The sequence below is a fragment of the Muntiacus reevesi genome, chromosome 4 (genome assembly GCF_963930625.1).
Source record: "Muntiacus reevesi chromosome 4, mMunRee1.1, whole genome shotgun sequence".
In the NCBI taxonomy this organism is placed as follows: Eukaryota; Metazoa; Chordata; class Mammalia; order Artiodactyla; family Cervidae; genus Muntiacus; species Muntiacus reevesi.
This window is the reverse complement of record NC_089252.1, coordinates 91,413,611-91,432,924: the sequence shown is the minus strand read 5'-3', so window position 1 is coordinate 91,432,924 and position 19,314 is coordinate 91,413,611. Positions and strand designations below refer to the sequence as shown.

At 43.0% G+C, this 19,314-nt stretch overlaps 1 protein-coding gene across 1 annotated transcript in view; it reads right to left on the bottom strand.

The window, feature by feature from the left end:
• Positions 1 to 19,314, bottom strand: part of TAFA4 (TAFA chemokine like family member 4) — a 168,769-nt gene that overhangs the window by 12,252 nt on the left and 137,203 nt on the right. The window contains exon 4 of the mRNA XM_065935290.1: positions 15,065 to 15,220. Coding sequence (XP_065791362.1) covers positions 15,065 to 15,220 — 156 coding nt within the window. The remainder of the gene's footprint in view (positions 1 to 15,064; positions 15,221 to 19,314) is intronic.

The window sequence follows — 19,314 nt, the reverse complement described above, 5'->3', positions numbered from 1 at the left end:
TACTTCCTGTATGTTCTCTTTTGGGGGACAGTGTGACAAGGTGGCTACATAGCTAGGTAAAGCTGATGTACTGTCTTTTTCTCTGTTGTATAAAATAGATGGATGCTTTTGGTTTCTTGCCCTTGTTCCAAATAAATATTACTCAATACATACTGTTTTCTTTAATACATAATTATTTAGATAAGCCCACCTTCAAGTAAGACTAAAAGGCTCACTTCTCTATAGCTGGTCTCTCCTTTGTTGATTTGTTTTGATTGTTTTTACAAAGCGTTAAGGCTTTTCTAAAGAAAAGTGTGTTTCTACCCTGACACTATGGACAGAAAGGTTTAAGAATACATCTTCCCCAGGATATGTATCCCCTGGAAAATGGAAACAGTCACAAGAACATCAAAACAAGAAGAAGCTTTGATGTATTTCATCTTTAGCTATTTTGCCCTTACCTGTGTTCTTTCAAGACACCTGACATGTTCCTTAAATATTAAGCCACTGATTAACTTTTAAGAGAGGTAGGTGGAAAACCTTGCCAATAGATATTGCTTGATATTCAAGAAAGGAAGCTATTAGAAGCTGACCCAGGTAACATACTTAAAAGCAGTAGCTGGAAGACTATCATTTTTTTGTTTTTTAAGGAATCTTTTACTTGTTCACACATTTCACCTATGACCCAGTATTGTTATTTCCACAGAGTATGAAGCGAGGCTGTGGATGAAGATACACACTCCTCCTCTGTGATCTAAGATGCATCTAAATGCCGCCCCACACAGCAGAGACCCTGAAGGCCGGCTTCTCGACCTTGGCACCCCTGACATTTGGAGCCGTCTAATCCTTCACCTCAGGGGTACAGCCTATGCATGTGAAGATATTCAGCAGCACGACCCTGTCCCCCAGCATAGAGACCAAAAGCATCTCCAGACATTGTCCCGTGTTCCCAAGCTGGAGGAAACCATGTGTGGTTGAGCAACAGTGGTCTCCCGTCACCTACAGTTATGATCAGACGTCCTCAGCCCAGAAGGAGAGGCTTTGCTAGTTCATCAAAGCTCATCAAAGCTTTGCCGGGTGAAAACACAACTCACTCTAAGTATCATGTCACCTCTAGTCCTCGTCTCCCTTCTTCCCCCAAAGGTAATTCCACAAGTCCAACGTCTGCGTGTCTCTCTGTCCCCTACAGACACACACATCCTGGGTTCACCATGACACCTATGCCGACAATCCATCTGACCTGTCAAATTCAGAAAGCACATTTTTCCTTCTGAGAAATCTCAGGGTATTTGATATGAACTTCGCTCACAGCATTTCCTACCTTTCTTATTGGCAGAGCCTGCTTCATCCACTCTCCTTGAATACAAATTCCCAGACTGCAGGCAGGAAGTTCGAAAATTTGATCTGCTCTCAGACCTTTACTATCACAGGCCCTGTGTACACCTCCAGCTTTGCCTTCTACCATTTCTGAGCCAGACAAACTGCTTCCACTTCCCAAGGTTGCCCCCCCTCATCCTCAGCTGCCCTACAGCCCTGCCCCTCCTCCTGCATAGCAAAGTCAGCCCCAGGGCTTCTCATGGGTACCACCCCCACCCTTTCTCTACTTTCTCCAAGAGTCCTTCACTTACATGACTTTAATTATCTATCTTGCTTATTATTAGCAAACTCTGGGTTGAAAACAGGACCTCCAGCATCTAGGACTTGCCAGGCACAAAAGAGCTAAATTAAAACTAGATAAATGCACACACATATCCTCCCGACTTTCAAAGTGCTTTAGAAAGGATACTTCATTGTCACTTAGCTGACCAACACCGAGAAAAACTCAGAAAACTGCTTCATCGTTCGGGCAGTAAAGAGAACACAGCTAGTGACAAAACTGTATGAACTCAGTCTTAAAGACAGACCCCACATCTCACCACACAATCCACAAAGCCACAAAAGATGTCTTCAGGACACGCAGTAACTCTTATCCTTAACTTAGCAAAGTCTGACATCTCAGAAAAGGCTTTGGGACATCACTGAAAGAAAGAAAAAAAAAATGCCTTTGGAAAGTAACTGTCTTCTCATCCTAGACTTTTATCTTACTAAGCTTTTATAAACCTGATGTTTAGAGAGCATTCAGTTACAAAATAAGCTTCACTGTACTACTCATTTATCTCATTTTATCATAAAACAATCCAGCATTATCTCTATCGGGCTATATTTTGATGAATGTGTAGAATACAGTTCCTACCACAAAACAACCTTGTCTACGCCAGTAGAAGATGCAAAAAGGAAGAATGCTTAAGAGCTAAATTGTTTCTGTTTCAGGATCCAAGTAATCATAGCTTCAGTCAAATAATTCCTCATCCCTTCTCCCAAATCCCAAATGAGTATTACAGACACACTTCAATAATTCAGGGGGATTTTGTAAGTTAATTATAACCAAAAAAAGCTTGATGGGAGAAAAAAAGAGCTATTTTTAACTACTAAAAACTGATTTCCCAGAAAAGCAACAAAAAACACTAGATAAGTATCTGTGGTATGGATTAACAAAAATGCATAAAGATAGTCCAATGTCTGTACCAAAATTAATGCCCCTCTTCTCGCCTTTAATTTAAATGTAAATTCAAGTAAATTTTATATTTCAGATCCTCTCTATCCTTATTGACAAATAAGATAAAAGGAAGGTATCAGCAGACACTAGGTCTCTCCACATGCCAGTTAGCAGCATGATATTGCATAATTATTATGGGATAAAGATTAAGCAGGTAAAGCTAAAAAGCCCGACTCAAAACATATTCAAATAAGGAACAGAAGATCAGAGACATATGAGAACAGACATACATCCTAACTAGAGTCTAAAGTACAACGTCCAACACCGCCTCCGTGACTTTGAGCCAGTGAACACTGACCGAACACCCGCTATTTGCCAGGCAGTGCAGGGGACACAGATACGAAGACACACAATCCTGTCTCTCTCGGGGTTTTGGGATGTCCTGGCCTCCAAATGTTACACCAAACTTACACAATGGCATAAAGCTCATCCTGCACTTGCCCAACACAGAAGCTTCAGGTCCCATGTTCCCACTTAAATATACACTCACCGCATCTGGAATGCTCAGGAGGTGCACATGCTTAGCGGCTCCCAATCACACTGGACACACGTGCATGATGCCACTCAGCGATGGAGATACTTGCAGCATCACAGAAAGTTCTACTGTGCAGATTCCGCGCGGAGACCAGACAATTGGTCTCCATCACTCACTGATCCTCCCCACCAAGGCACTCATGTAGCCTGTGAGCATGTTTCCTTTGCCACAGACAGAACCAAAATGCCTTTCAGTAGGAAAACAGCTAAATAAATGACAGCCTGTCCATATGAAGGAATGCTGGGGAGCAATTCAAAAGAAAACAGGTCAACATGTCCTAGCACACAGCCTAGTACTAACAGGAATACTGCCCCCTGACTTAAGAATCACCACTGGGATGTCCGTTTGTGTAATACACATTCCTACCAAGATCTACCACGTTTTCTACAGACCTGTTTTAAATACACAAGTATATATATTGACCCAACAGAGAGATGTAGTTACCCAGAGTAGAGGCCAAAAAGGATTTTCCCACGTAGCAAATGTAAAACAAGCTAGTTTATGGTAAGGTATTAGCATTTCCTTTACTAAGAGACAGATGCTCCTCGGAACTACTCCCTTATTTGCACTGTCCAGGCCCCAATAAAAGTGCCTTCAGAATTGTAACACATGATTTAGACTTACAAGATTTTTATATTCAAATATTCCAAACCAGACAGAGTATGAACACAGTTTATGTAATCATTCGTGACTTCCTGTAGAAGTGTGAAATCTGCAGAGGTCATGTTTGGTCTGGAGAAAATGGCAGAGTAGGAAGAAACGTCCCGTCCAAAGAGGCAGGCCGGGCACAGCCGCGGTGCAGTCAGAAGCCACAGCCCCGGTGCGGGACCCAGGGCGGGAGAGACCGCAACCCAGGGGCCCCGCACCAGGAAGGTGAGTCCTTAGAACGGCCTTGAAAACCAGCGGGACTCACGGCGAGGAGAGCTGGGGGAGCGCAGACAACGGGCACTCCGCTCTTGAAGATTCACACACATCGCAAGTCCCAGGACAGAGGCCGCAGCTTGGAAAGTGCCCCTGTTACACGGGAAGGAAATTGCTTCCTACGTTTAGGACCTGTGCCAGAGAGGCGAGCCTCTGGTATAATTCCAGGGACAGAAGTGCTGACGGGGACTGTTTTCTTGCACCCTCTTCTCCCCTCGCTGGCCCAGCATTTCTGCACCTCCATCTCCCGCGCGAGCTGTGCCCCGCCCCGCCCGGAGTCCCTCCCGAGGAGATCCACCCCTACCCGGTGCAAGCCAGCTCCCACTCGGGGAACTCCGCACAACCGCCCTCTCACAAAGTCCTCACAGCCCAGAGACGGGTTCTAGCCATCAGGACGAGCCATAAACAGTCCTGGCCAACCCGCGCAACCAGCCAGCCGGGGCGTCAGCCCTGCCCACCAGGGTGTCTGCGGCAGCAGAGACTCATCCCTAAAAGGACGGTGCACGCGCCCACGCCGGTGACTGCGGTGTCTGGGGGTGCAGGTAAGGGGGAAGACATAATGGGACCTGCGCCCTGCACAGTCCTCTGTTCTACAAGCCTGGAGCCCTTTTCTCCAGGGCTCTGGTCGCCGGAAGAACCGGGGTGGGGCACGGAGAAGTGCTGCCGCCTTGTGGACATTTGCTGTACTAGCAACTTTACACCCAGTGTTTCCGGCACTCCGTGTTTACAAGGTTTGTGGGGCTGTAAAGCACATCTGCTCTCAAGAAGTGTCCTGGGGTAGGTAATCGAAAAAGAATTAAAAACATGGAGGACTTTCACGAAGGCAATTTCAAGAGGTAAATTTAACACACCTTTTTTTTTTTTTAAAGCACATGAAAAGATGCTCCACATGGCTCATTATTACAGAACCGAAATCAAAATGACAACAAGGTATCACCTCCCACTAGTCAGGATGACCAACGTCAAAAATCTACAAATAATAAACGCCAGAGAAAGCATGGAGAAGAGGGAACCCTCCTATACACTCATTTTGGAAATGAAAATTGGTAACAGCCACGATGGAAAACAGTACGGCGGTTCCTTCATAAACAAAAAAGAAGTACCACATGACCACTCCTAGGCCCATATGGAAAGAAAAACCATAACTGGAATTGGCACATGTTCACTGCAGCATTGCTGGCAAAATCCAAGGGATGGAAGCAATGAGACTCTCCATCCAGAGATGAACAGATAAAGAAGATGTGGGACATATATACTGGGGGATATTCCTCAGCAATGAAATAGAATGAAAAAAGGCCTATTCCAGCACCATGGGTAGATCTGGATATAATCATCCTAAGTGAAGGAAGTCAGACCGGGAATGACAAAGTAGCAATGGTATCACTGATGCCTGCAACCTCAAAATCGATACACATGCACTTATTTGCAAAACAGAAACAGACTCGTAGACTTAAAAAACAAAGGGGAAAGGTGGGTGGGAGGAAAGCATAAATTAGGAGGTTGAAATTAACATATATACAGTAATATATTTAAACTAGAAAATCAACCAGGATCTACTGTATAGCAGATAGAACTCCACTCAACACACTGCAGTAAGATGTATGGGAAAAGAATCTGAAGAAGAAGAATTGATATATGCATAGGTATAACTGAAACAGGTTGATATATACTGAAAAGAAACACAACATTGTATACCAATGTTATTCCAACATAAAACAAAATTAAAAAGATAAATGCCAAAGATATAGGCCGTGGACCCCTGGCCTGGTGTCACATCCTTGAAGCCTGAGGCACCCTGGGTCCCAAGGCTGGACTGGAGCTGGGGAGGATGTGCCAGTAAATAAGCCCCCTTAAACCTGAAGGGCCTGGTCCCTGTGGATGGGACCCCGATCTCCACATCCAGATGCGCCCTCCTACAGCTCAGGCAAACCCAGTGCTCTCAAACGATGGTGACCCTTTGGGCCGGGATCTTAAAGAAGTCCCCTGTCCTCCAGCAATCCCAGAGGTGGGGTTCCCACCAGCAGCCTCCTTCCTCGCAGTCCTCTCACCTAAGGACCGCAACACACTCAGCATCACAGTTAGGGGACGGCTTGGGATTTGTGTGGGCAGCGTAAGGGGGAAGAAGTCCTGAGACAACTCAGGAACAGATTTTTCTCTGGAGCGCTGCTTGCCTGAGGCACCCACGTGGGGCCAGAGAAAGTCCTGCCGCCTTGTGGACTTTGCCTGTAACAACAACTTGAAAACCAGGACTTAGGCCACTTGCAATTCACTATTCGCGGCTGCAAAGGACACCTGCCCTCAAGTAATGTCCTAGAATAGGCAACTGAAAAAAAATTTACAAGGCAGACCTTCAAGAAGTCAATTTCAAGAGGTCAATTTAACATACCTTTTTTTTTTTAAGCACACAGAAAGATGCTCCACGTGGCTCATCATTAGAGAACTGCAAATCAAAACCACAATGAGGTATCACCCTTTATCAGTCACAATGGCTATTATCTTAAAGTCTACAAACAATAAATGCCAGAGAGCACATGGAGAAAGGGAACCTCCCCCATTCCATTGTTTTGGAGTATAAATTGGTAATAGTCACAATGGAGAACAGTATGGAGGTTCCTTAAAAAAATAAAAACAGAGCTACCACACGACCTAGTGGCCTATAGGCAGAGAAAAACTGGAAAAGATGCTTGCAGGCCAACATTGACTGCAGCACTATTTACAGTAGCCACGACGGGGAAGCAGCCAGGATGTCCATGGACAGATGGATGACGGAGAAGATGCAGCACAAAGTTACAGTGGGATGTGACTCAGCCATAAAGACAGGACGAAATAAGGCCACTGCCAGCAACACAGATGGATCTATGTTCATATGGTCATAGAGATGACCGTACTAAGTGAAGGAAGTCAGAGAACGACAAATAGCCTACAAGATCACTCATGGGTAGAAACTAAGAATCAATGCAAATGAACTCATTTGCAAAGGAAAACCAGTGACCCACACCTTAGAAAACAAACTTACCAAACAGAAAAGGTGGGGTGGAGGGAGGGTTAAATTAGGAGGCTGGAATGAACATACACCCATTAACATACATAAAAAAGTTAATCAACAAGGACCTACTGTACAGTACAGGGAACTTGACAGAACACTGTAATAACCTAAATAGGAAAACAATCCAAAGAAGAATAGATACACGTGTATGTATCACTGAATCAAGCTGCTGTACACTCAAACACAAGATTATAAATCAACTATATTCCAATAGAAAATAGAAATGAACAAGTTTTTTAAATGCCATCAATATTCCCCGCAGGCCTCGGGTACCTGGCCTCGTGTCACATCCCTGAAGCCTGAGCTGCCTTGGGTCCCAAGGCTAGATTGGGGTGGAGCTGAGGGACCTGGGGAGGAATGTGCCAGCAAATGAACCCCCCTTAAACCTGGCATGCCTAGTCCCCTGTGGAAAGTGAGTGTTAGGTGTTCAGTCGTGTCTGACTCTTTGTGACCAATGGACTGTAGCCCGCCAGGTTCCTCTGTCCATGGGATTCTCCAGGCAAGAATACTGGAGTGGGTTGCCATGCCCTCCTCCAAGAGATCTTCCCAACCCAGGGATTGAACCCAGGTCTTCAGCACTGCAGGCAGATTCTTTACCGTCTTAGCCAGCAGGGAAGCTCTGTGGATGGGACCCCAATCTCCAGATCCAGGCGGGCCCTCCTACAGCTCAACCAAACCTAGTACACCCAGAGAACAATGGACCCTCTGGGCTGGAAGAGCTCTAAAAAGTCACGTGGTCTCCAAGTCTCCCAGTGCTGGGGTTCCCACCAGCTGTCTCCTTCTTAGAGTCCCCCATCTAAGGAGGACAGCACCCTCGGCATCAGTTCTGACAGGGCTCAGGATCTGTCGGGTGGTGGAGGGTATCGGGGGAAGGAGTCATGAGACGAGCCCTGGCACAGCGTACTCTACAATCTACAAGCAGGAACACGACTTTCCCTGGGTTCTGTTTGCCCAAGAAACCGACTGGAGCATCAGGAAGTGCTGCCAGGAATTCCCCTGGGGCAGAGTAGATAGGAATCCACCTGCCAGTGCAGTGGACGCGAGTCTGAGCCCTGGTCTGGGAAGATTCCACATGTCGTGGAGCAAACGGGCCCAGGCGCCACAGCTCCCAAGCCTGCCCTCTAGAGCGTGTGCTCTGCAACAAGAGGAGCCAGCGCGATGAGAAAGCCAAGCACCGCAAACCAGAGGCGTCCCGCTCTCTGCAACTGGAGAAAAGCCGATGCGGCGACAAAGACCGGGCACAGCCGAAACTGAACAAATTAATAAACACTGCGGCCGCCTTGTGGACATTTCCCATAACAACTTTAAAATCGCTGCTTACGGGCACCTCATGTTCGCCCTGCAGGGCTGTAAAGGACATCTCTCCTCAAGAAATGTCCTGGGATAGGTAGGTAATTGAAATCAAGAATTCAAAACAGGTCAGACCATAAGGAAGCCAATCTGAAGAGGTCGGTTTAACACATGCTATTTTAAAGCACAAGATTCTCCACATGGCTCATCATTAGCCATCTGAAAACCAAAGCAGCAAGCTGTCACCCGCACTAGTCAGAGTGGCCATCGTCAAAAAGCCTACAGAGAATGAACGCTGGGGAGGTTGTGGAAGAAAGAGAACCCTCTTCCTACACTCTTGGTGGGGATGTAAATTGGTATAGCCACTACAGAGAAAAGTATAACGTTTCCTTAAAAAAGTAAGAATTGAGCTAGCATATGATCTAGCACTCCTGGGCATATACATCCACAGAAAACAGTAATTCACAAATATAAATGCACCCCAAGTTTACTCCAGCACTATTTACATTAGCCAAGACAGGGAAGCAATGTAAATGGCTATCAATAGATGAATGGACAATGAAGATGTTGTATATATACACATGGAATATGACTCAGTCATTAACAGGAAAAATAATGCTATTTACAGCAACATGGATGGTACTGGAGATTATCAAATAAAGTCAGAAAGAGCAAAATAAGTATCATATAATATCACCTCTATGTGGAATCTTTTTTAAAAATTATAATTAATTTATTTATTAACTTATTAGAGAAAGAACTTAATGGTTCCCAGGGGTGAAAGTCTAGATTGGGAGTCTGGGATTTACATTTACACACTGCTGTATTTTTCTTTTATCTGTAAATGTATTTGTTACAAGCATATGTCCCAAACCATGAGGTCATTTTAAAATGATTAAACATATATACATATGTGTGTGATAGTTAATACATAATGGCATGTTATATATATAAATTCAGAACTTCTTTATTGGTGTAAAACTGAAAATTACACACAGCTGTATTAAAATAGATAACCAACAAGGACCTGTTATATAGCGGCATGGAACTCTGCTTAGTAAATAGGAAAAAACTTTGAAAAAGAATAGATACATGTATATGTATATAACTGAATATGTATATAAATATGTATATACATAAGTATATATGTATATAACTGAATCACTTTGTTGGACACCTGAAACACAATCCTGTTAACTATACTCCAATAAAAATAATTTTTAAAAAACTACAGAAAAAGCACATACATTTCAAGTGTCATGGAACATTTTCCAGGATAGATCACTTTATTGCCATAAAACAAGTCTCAATAAATTGAAGATGACTGAAATCAAGCATCTTTACCAACCACAAAAGAACGAAACAAGACATCAAATCACAAGAAGAAACCTGGAAAAAACACAAAGATGAGGCAACTGAATAACATGTTATTAAAAAAAACCCAATGAGTCAACGAAGAAGTCAAAGAGGAAGTCAGCAAATATCTCAAAAATAAAAATAAAATACAATTTTCCAAAATCTATAGGAGGCAGGAAATGTAGTTCTAAGAGGGAAGTCATAGTGATACAGGCCTACCTCAAGAAACAAGGAAAACCTTAAACAACCTAACTCACCATCTAAAGAAATGAGAAGAACAAAAACAGCCCAAAGTCAGAGTAAGAAAGAAATAACAGAGCAGAAACAAATGAAATAGAGGCTAAAAAGAAAACAGACAAGATCAATGAAACTAAGAGCTGGTTCTCTGAAAAGATAAACAAAATTGATTAACCTTTAGACTCACCAAGCAAAAAAAGAGAAAGAGCCCAAATAAATAAAATTGTAAATGAAAGAAAAGTTACAACCAACACCACAGAAATACAAAGAATAGTAAGAGATTAGTACAGATGATTATATACCAACTTTGAACAACCTCAAAGAAATCTAGAAACACATCCTTCTAAGACAATCAAGAAGAAATAGAAAATATGAATAAATTGATTACTAGTATTGAAATTGAATCAGTAATCAAAAAACTCACAACAAAGTCCAGGACAAGATGGCTTCACAGATGAATTCTATAAAACACTTAAAGAAGAGTTAATACCTATACTTCTCATATGATTCCAAAAATTTAAAGAGGAAAGAATGCTTCCAAACTCATTATCCTTATACTAAAACTACAGACCAAGACTCTACCAAAAAAAAAAAAGAAAAGAAAATTACGGACCATGGTACATAGTGAACATAGATGCAAAAAAATCTCAACAAAACATTAGCAAACCTAATTCAACAATATACATTTAAAGGACCATGGTAGTGGTTCAGTCATTCAGTCGTGTCCAACTCTCTGCGACCCTATGGACTGTAGCCTGCCAGGCTCCCCTGTCCATGGGATTCTCCAGGGAAGAATACTGGAATGCACTGCCATTTCCTTCTCCAGGGGATCTTCCTGACCTGGGGATCGAACTGGGGTCTCCTGCATTGGCAGGCAGATTCTTTACCAGCTGAGCCACTAGGGAAATCCTAAAAGGACCAGATGCCATGATTAAGTGGGATTTATTCCAGGAATTCTAGGGTGATTCAATATCTGCAAATCAATCAATATGATACACCGCATTTACAAAATAAAGGAGAAAACTGCATGAGCATCTCAACAGGTAAAGAAAAAGCATTTGACAAAATTCAACATCCAGTTGCTTAAAAGCTCACAGCAAAGTGAGTACAGAGAACGCACCTCCCATAATAAAAGCCACATGCAAGAGACCACGGGTAGCACCACACTCGAAGGTGAAAAGCTGAGAGCTTCTCCTCTAAGATCAGGAACGAGACAAGGATCCTACCATCACCACTTTCATTCAACACAGTATTGAAGTCCTACTACTACGAAAAAGAAAGAAAAGTTATCCAGATTAGAAAGAAAGAAGTAAAACTGTCACTGTTTGCAGATGTTACAATAGTATATATTTTTAAAAACCTTAAAGACGCCACCAAAAATCTGTTAAAACTGATCAATGGACTTAGTAAAGTTGCAGGATACAAAAATCAATATACATATTATATTTCTATAAACTAATAACAAAGTATCAGAAAGAAAAATTCAGAAAAGGATCCCACATGGGATAAGTCAACCTCATACACCATTGCTGGGAATTTAAATTGGTGCAGCCAATTTTCCATGGAAAACAGTATGGAGATTTCTCAAAATACTAATAATAGAACTACCATATGATCCAGCTATCCCATTTCTGGCTATTCATCCAAAGAATACAAAAACACTAACTGGAAAAGAAATATGCACCCTTATGTTCATTGCAGCATTATTTACAAGAGCTTATGTATAGATAAAGAAGATGTGAGAGATGTGTGTGTATATGTGTGTGTGTGTGTGTGTGTGTGTGTGTGTGTGTGCGCGCGCACACGCACTTAGTCGTGTCCAGCTCTTTGAGACCCCGTGGGCTGCAGCCCGCCCTGCTCCTCTGTCTGTGGGCTGATCCCAGCAAGCATACTGGAGTGGGTTGCCAAGCTCTCCTCCAGGGGACCTTCTTGACCCAGGGATTTAACCCATGTCTCCTGCATTGGCGGGCAGATTCTTTACCACTGAGCTATGTGGGAAGTCCCTAAACACACACACACACACACACACACACACACACATATATATATACACACACACACACACACATACACACACACACACACACACACAATGGAATATTACTCAGCCATAGAAAGAATGAAACTGTCATTTACAACAACATGAATGTATCTAAAGGGTACTGCTAAGTGAAATATGTCAGATAAAGAAAAAAATAACATATGATTTCACTTGTATGTGGAATCTATAAAACAAAATAAATGAACAAAAAAAACAGAAAAAAATTCAAAGATACAGGAAAAAAAAAAAAAACTGGTGGTTTCCAGAGGGGAGCAGTGCGGGAGGTTGGACAAAACAGGTGAAGAGAATTAAGAGGTACAAGCTTCCAGTTGTAAATTAAGCCGTGGGGATGTAATATACAGTATGGGGGATCCAATCAGTAATACTGTAATAACTTTGCATGGCAACAGATAGTTACTAGACTTACCTGTGTAAGTCTACTGTGTAATGTATATCAATGTTAAATCACTATGTTGAACACTTAAAACTATCATAATACTGTTAACTATAATTCAACAAAAACAATAAAAATCTATGTGATTTTTATGAAAAAATTAAAAATCTACAGAGGCAAGCAAACACTGTTGTTACTTTTCGAAATGAATCTGTGATGAGTGAAGATGAAATAATTCTCTGCCATCCTAAAACTGAGCAAGCATCAGCCAATGCAGAGAGATGTAAATAAAAGATCCCGTTCCCATTCTCAAGCAACTTGTAGACTAATGGGAAGACAAACATTCAGTGAGTTTTTACAAGAAGGCTGGGCACTGAAGAATTGATGCTTTTCAACTGTGGTGTTGGAGAAGACTCTTGAGAGCTTTTTGGACTGCAAGGAGATCAAACCAGTCCATCCTAAAGAAAATCAGTCCTGAATACTCATTGGAAGGACTGATGCTAAAGCTAAAATTTCAATACTTTGGCCCCCTGATGCGAAGAGCTGACTCATTAGAAGAGACCCTGATGCTGGGAAAGATTGAAGTCAAGAGGAGAAAGGGATGACAGAGGATGAGATGGTTGGATGGCATCACCGACTCGATGGCCATGAGTCTGAGCAAGCTCCGGGAGATGGTGAAGGACAGGGAAGCCTGGCGTGCTGCAGTCCATGGGGTCGCAAAGAGTCGGACACGACTGAGAGACTACAGAACAACAATGACGACAACAGACTGTTCCAGCTGGAGAGCCAAAACTAGCAATTTTTAAAAAATGTTACAGCTCCTCATTCCTTTTTTTTTTTTTTAACTCAGGTCTACAATCCTTTATCTTTAATCCCCAAATCGAAAAAGCTCTGAACATGGCAAGAATTTCTTTAGGATGGTAGCAATACCTGACTTGAATTAACATAAGGCTCTTCATCTTGCCTTATCCCATCCTGCATGAATATTCATATATTTCGCTGCTTAAATATTAGTATCTGTGATTATGGGGTACTGAAGACGACTTCAGGACTGTTAGCTAACAGATGGTATATGTACTTCTTTACCTTGAGAAAATCTGATGAAATCTGCATTTGGCAACTCACCCGACCTCCAGGGTTTCTGGTGAGGAACTGTAGTCGGGAAACATTCCACTTTCACCTTCCAGCTTGAAAGGTGGCTAAGATCATGCTGATACAGACCACGGGCATATATACCACCCAAGTATGCTGTAGAACCTAGAAATCTGTGTCTGCGTTTGGTAGGGGAGTTGGCACATGTAAGTCAGCTATTGTTGTCAACTGTATAATTCCAGAGATAAGAATGCGTTTGTGTGTTTTAACCACTTACCTTTAGAGATGCATCTGCTAAGACAGGAAGTGTTCCGTTTCACAGAGGTTCCACGCCGCTGTAGAGAAACAGCTACAAGACCTACCTCCTGTTTGTGTGTGTGCCCCTGGGGACTGACACTTGTGTCTAACAAGGTGTCTGCTGGAAGGAGCCAGGGGCATAAAAGGAATCAGTCCCAGGCCTCCATCTACAGCCATCAACCCTCATTCATTTTTCTAAACTACTGGCACAGTACTCAGCTAAAGGACGTGGAAACAGCAAATAAATGATACATGATCCCAGACTATTCTCAGGGAACCTACTCCAAAGATGTCTCACAAATAGTAAACTAGAAGGGAAAAAAAAAAAAAGGAGAGGGTATTAATCTGTAACATTAAAGAGGAGGTGAGAAAACCAGGTTTCTAAATTTTTTGAGCAGCATTTGAGAGCAGGGAGAAGAGTGTGTTTGGGGAGGTGACTGCTCCACTGGATGATATTTTTTTTTTTTCTTTTTCTTTTTTTTTTCTTTTTCAGTGGGTTTTGTCATACATTGATATGAATCAGCCATAGAGTTACACGAATTCCCCATCCCGGTCTCCCATCCCACCTCCCTCTCCACCCGATTCCTCTGGATCTTCCCAGCCCACCAGGCCCGAGCACTTGACTCATGCCTCCCACCTGGGCTGGTGGTCTGTTTCACCACAGATAATATACATGCTGTTCTTTCGAAACATCCCACCCTCCCCTTCTCCCACAGAGTTCAAAAGTCTGTTCTGTACTTCTGCACTGGATGATATTTGAAGAGACATCCGGGCAAGAAGAAATCAAAGCATATCTTCCTAATTCTCCAGTAAGAGAACTCCTCGTTGGTACCTTTTGAGAGACATCATCAATGCCTTACTCATCACGAAATCTGTGGGCTTATATTTATGCTCATTTTTATTAATTTTATTTTTGGCCACACTGGGTCTTCATTGCTACCCACAGGCTTTCTCTAGCTGCATTGCACATTGGCTTCTGGGTGTGACGCATGCGCTCTAGGGCGCAGGCTCAGTAGTTGGTGGCATATGGGCTTAGTTGGGGGTCCTGGGGAATCCTCCCAGGCCAGGACTCAAACCTGCGGCCCCTGCACTGGCAGGCAGATTCCTAACCTCTGTACCACCAGGGAAGTCCCGCTATGTTCATTTTAAAAATGACACTGACGTAGTGGACCGAGGTGCAGCCTGCTTTTCTTTGGAGTTGCAAAGACAATAAAGCCAGAAGGTTCCTACAGTGTCAGGTCCTCTGGCAACATTAGGGAAACTGACCGTAAAGGTCTTACCTTCAACACAAGAGGGCTGAGCCCGAGTCGTGCCAGCAACCTGTCCCGGGAAGCAGGAACACTTGACCGTCTGCGACCGCTCCTCGATGCGGTTCCTGTTACAGCATCTACGCACTGCCACCACCTCACAGGTCCCTTGCTTGATTTGGTGGTGACCTGGTGGGTAACAGGGAACAAAACAGACCCAGTACTGTTAGGAAGAAGTGGAACTACCAAGAGGATCGACGACGCCACGACTACAGCTTTCCAACTCCATGTACTGTATTTATGAGTCTATGTAACTTTTTCATTTTGATGTAATCTTAAACTTAGATCAAGATGACAGGAATAGTGGCATGAACTCCTATGAACCTGCAGTAGACAGAAATTTGGCTTCTGGGACCTTTAGTCCCCTGGTATCATACCCATGGCTATGTTATGTTATTTACATGGCAGAGAGATTTTGCAGCTGTAATTAAGATTATTAACTGGTTGAGTTTCAGAGAGGGAGATGATCCTCGATTACCTATGTGGAGCTAATGTCATCATGTGAGCCCTTCAAAGCAGAGAGAGAGAATCAAAAGGGGAAGTCGGGTTGAAAACATGAGGAGGGCCCAAAAGCACGATTGTTGGCTTCAAGACAGAGGGGTCAAGAGTCAAGGAAATGGAGACTTCAGTCCTACAACTACAAGGAACTGAACTCTGCCCAAAACAGGGATGTGCTTGGAAACAGATTCTTCCGGAGGGACCCCATAGAGGAATGCTGTCCTCTTGATACCTTGAATTTAACCCAGAGAAACCAGCCCAACTGTGCCACTCTTCTCATAGAAACAAGCCACTAAATTTATGGTAATTTGTCACAGCAGCAATAGCAAACCGATAGAAGACCTTTCACCAAGACACCCTAATCACTAACATGTGACCGCATTTGCTTCATCATTCACTTTCTTTCATATATTTTTTCTGAGCCATTTAAGAGTAAGTCGAAGACATGCCATTCCTTCACCCCTAAATACTGTGTATTTCCCAAGAATAATTAATTAATTCTCTGACATAATTAACAAATTCAGGACGATGAACATTAACACAAAGCTATTATATAATCGACAATCCTCAGTTCAGTTCAATTGCTCAATCGTGCCCAACTCTTTGCGACCCCGTGGACTGCAGCACGCCAGGCCTCCCTGTCAATCACCAACTCCTGGAGCTTGCTCAAACTCATGTCCATTGAGCTGGTGATGCCATCCAACAGTCTCATCCTCTGTAGTCCCCTTCTCCTCCCACCTTCAATCAGTCCTAGCATCAGGGTCTTTTCAAATGAGTCAGCTCTTCACATCAGGTGGCCGAAGTAATTTCCCAAAGATGTTCTCCAGAGCAGTTTTCCTTCTCCCTCAGGATCTAATGCAGGATCCTGCATTATATTCAGCTCACATTTCTTTAGTCTTCTTTTGTTAGAACTATTCCTCAGGCTTTATCTTTCACAACTTTGACATTTTTAAAGAATGCATGTCAGTTATTTTGTAGAATGTTCCTCACTTTGGATTTGTCTGATGTTTCCTCCTGGTGAGTGTCAGGCAATGCACTTTTTTTTTTTTTTTTTTTAATATTATTTTATTAGTTGGAGGCCAATCACTTTACAATGCACTTTTGACAGATTACCCTAGAAGTGACACTATGTTCTTCTCTGTGCATCCTATCAGGAGGCACTTAATGTCCATTTATTCCACTACTGGTGCTGTAACTGTTAATTACATGCTTAAGGTGGTGTCTACCATGTTTCTCCATTTCTAAAGGTATTATTTTGCCCTTCGTAACTAATAAGCATTTTAAGGGGAGATATATTGAAACGATGGCAACACCCCATTCTTCATCAAACGTTCATCCACTATTTCTAGCATCCATCGATGATTTCCATCTGAACCAGTTATTAACATGATGGTTGCATAACTGGTTCTATATTAGTGTTCAAATTATCTCAGATCTAGACAGGAGGAGACCCTTCACATTGGCAGCTCTGTCATTTTGACATATCCCCATTACTCTGAGTTCTTACTAACTTTCTGGCTCAAATGGAGACTCAAAGATGTGCCAGACTCACCCTTTATTTTCCCTGCCGTCATCATTTTACTCAAAGGAGACCTGATTGTTTTCAGTGGGGCATCAGATTTAGAAACCAAGGTCTTGGCACAAAGGTTTATTCACTGCTACCAGGGAGTGATTTGGGGCTGAAAGGAGAGATAGATCTAGGAGTATGTGTGTGCATGTGTGTGCACAGTGTAAGTTCACACCAATATCTCCAATTCCAACCTAGCGCCACAGGTTCTCACTAGTCTGTCCACAATTCTCTATTTGTATCTCCTGACATCAACAATGACAAACCAGACTTCCATAGTCCTGTAACAAACAAAAAGTAGTTTGTGTTTAATTTACTTTGGAGTTCATTTTATCAGTTAGAACGCTTCTGTTGTAATAAGGGAAACTGATCTGAGCTCACTTAATTCAAACAGGATTTACTGGAGAAGTATCAGGAGAGTGCAGAGCAAAGACAGAACTCAGGTTAATAATGTGCGCGCAAGTAGTCGTGTCTGACTCTTTGCGACCCCGTGGACTGTGACCCGCCAGGCTCCTCTGTCCATGGGATTTCCCCCAGGCACGAATACTGGAGTGGGTTGCCAAGCCCTCCTCCAGGGGATCTTCCCAACCCAGTGATGGAACCCAGGTCTCCTGCACTGCAGGCGGATTCTTTACCATCTGAGCCACCAGGAAAAGTTCAGGTTAATAGTAGTTGAACCTATTCTCATGAGTGACCCTGAGGGAATGATTCTACTCAATGACTCTGCCATTCTGTTTAAGGTCAGGTCAGCTGTGGCAACCACCATCTAGGGCGATCCCCAGCCAGCCCTGCCTCCTCCAGCCCACACGTTGGTGCAGTCCCTTCCCACGTGGGACCAGGGCGGGTCTGCAGGACCAAGAGCCTGCTGTAGTAACGTGGCATGTCCAACATTAGGTGGCCGCTCTTTCTGTGCGCTTGGGATCACTCACTCGAGGGAAACCATGGTGTAAATGGCCCTTATAAAGAGGGCCCTTGTAATAAAGAAACTGAAGTCTCTTGCCACTAAACCCTGTGAGCGAGCTTCTAGGTGTATTTCCTCGGATGCTGCCCCAGCCCTGGTCTTTGTACCAATACAACGGCCAACACCAGAAGCAGTGGATTGTGGAAACCATGCTGCAAGCAGCTCTCTGGAGAGGGTCTTGTGGCCAGGAGTGAAAGTCTGTGGCCACCAGCCACAGAAGTGAGTAAAATAATATACAGTTGACTGTGTAAAATAATATACAGTTGACCTGCAAACATTGCAGGAGTTAGAAGCACCAATTCCCACACACAATCGAAAATCTGAGTATAACTTATGGTTGGCGCTCCTTACCTATAGTTACACATCCACAAATTCAACCAACCACAGGTCATGTGGCACCGTAGTGCATATTTATTAAGGAAAATCAGAGTATACTGGACCTGCACGGTTCAAGCCTGTGTTGTTCAAAGGTCAACTGTACGTCGTTTCAAGCCTAAGATCAGGGCTAATTTGTTACACAGTAACAGATAACTAATACACTAACTCTGGTTTTAACTAGTATGGGAAGACTTAGCTTTGCTCTGATTAAAAAAAAAAAAAACAATATAAACAAGATTGCAGAGGTAGTGTTCAGAAATTATTAATGAAAGACAAGTTTTTTGAGCACCCTCAGAGCACTCACCTCATGGTTTTCACAGATTCCATTTACATATAAATTGTTCTGTGAATTACAAGAAATCTCATCTACTCATTAAAACAGGTTTCCCCAAGGAGTCCCACGGGTTAATGTGTTGCTCAGTCTCTGTCGCTTGGTGTATGTGCTTCGATTGATAAAACTCATTTTAAAAATTCCATATTTCAGATTTTCGGTCCATAAAGACAGGTCTTCTACAAAACAATCTCTGCATCATGCTGAACGATCTTCTGGCCCTTCCCTGTCATACTATCTTAAATGGTGAAAAACGAAATCCAAATCACAGTGAGAACAAACACCAAGGCAAAGTTTCATTTGTAAAATACATAAGAGTGGAACCAGTACCCAGAGAGTCAAACCACCAACATGAGAGACAGCTTTCAATCCACAACACAAGAGCACATAAACATGAAAGACATAATTAAAACTATAAACCTAATTAAATGTTCGCAAGAAGAGTGTTTATTTCCCATAGGTAGTTGTGTGTGACTGTAAGAAAGCAC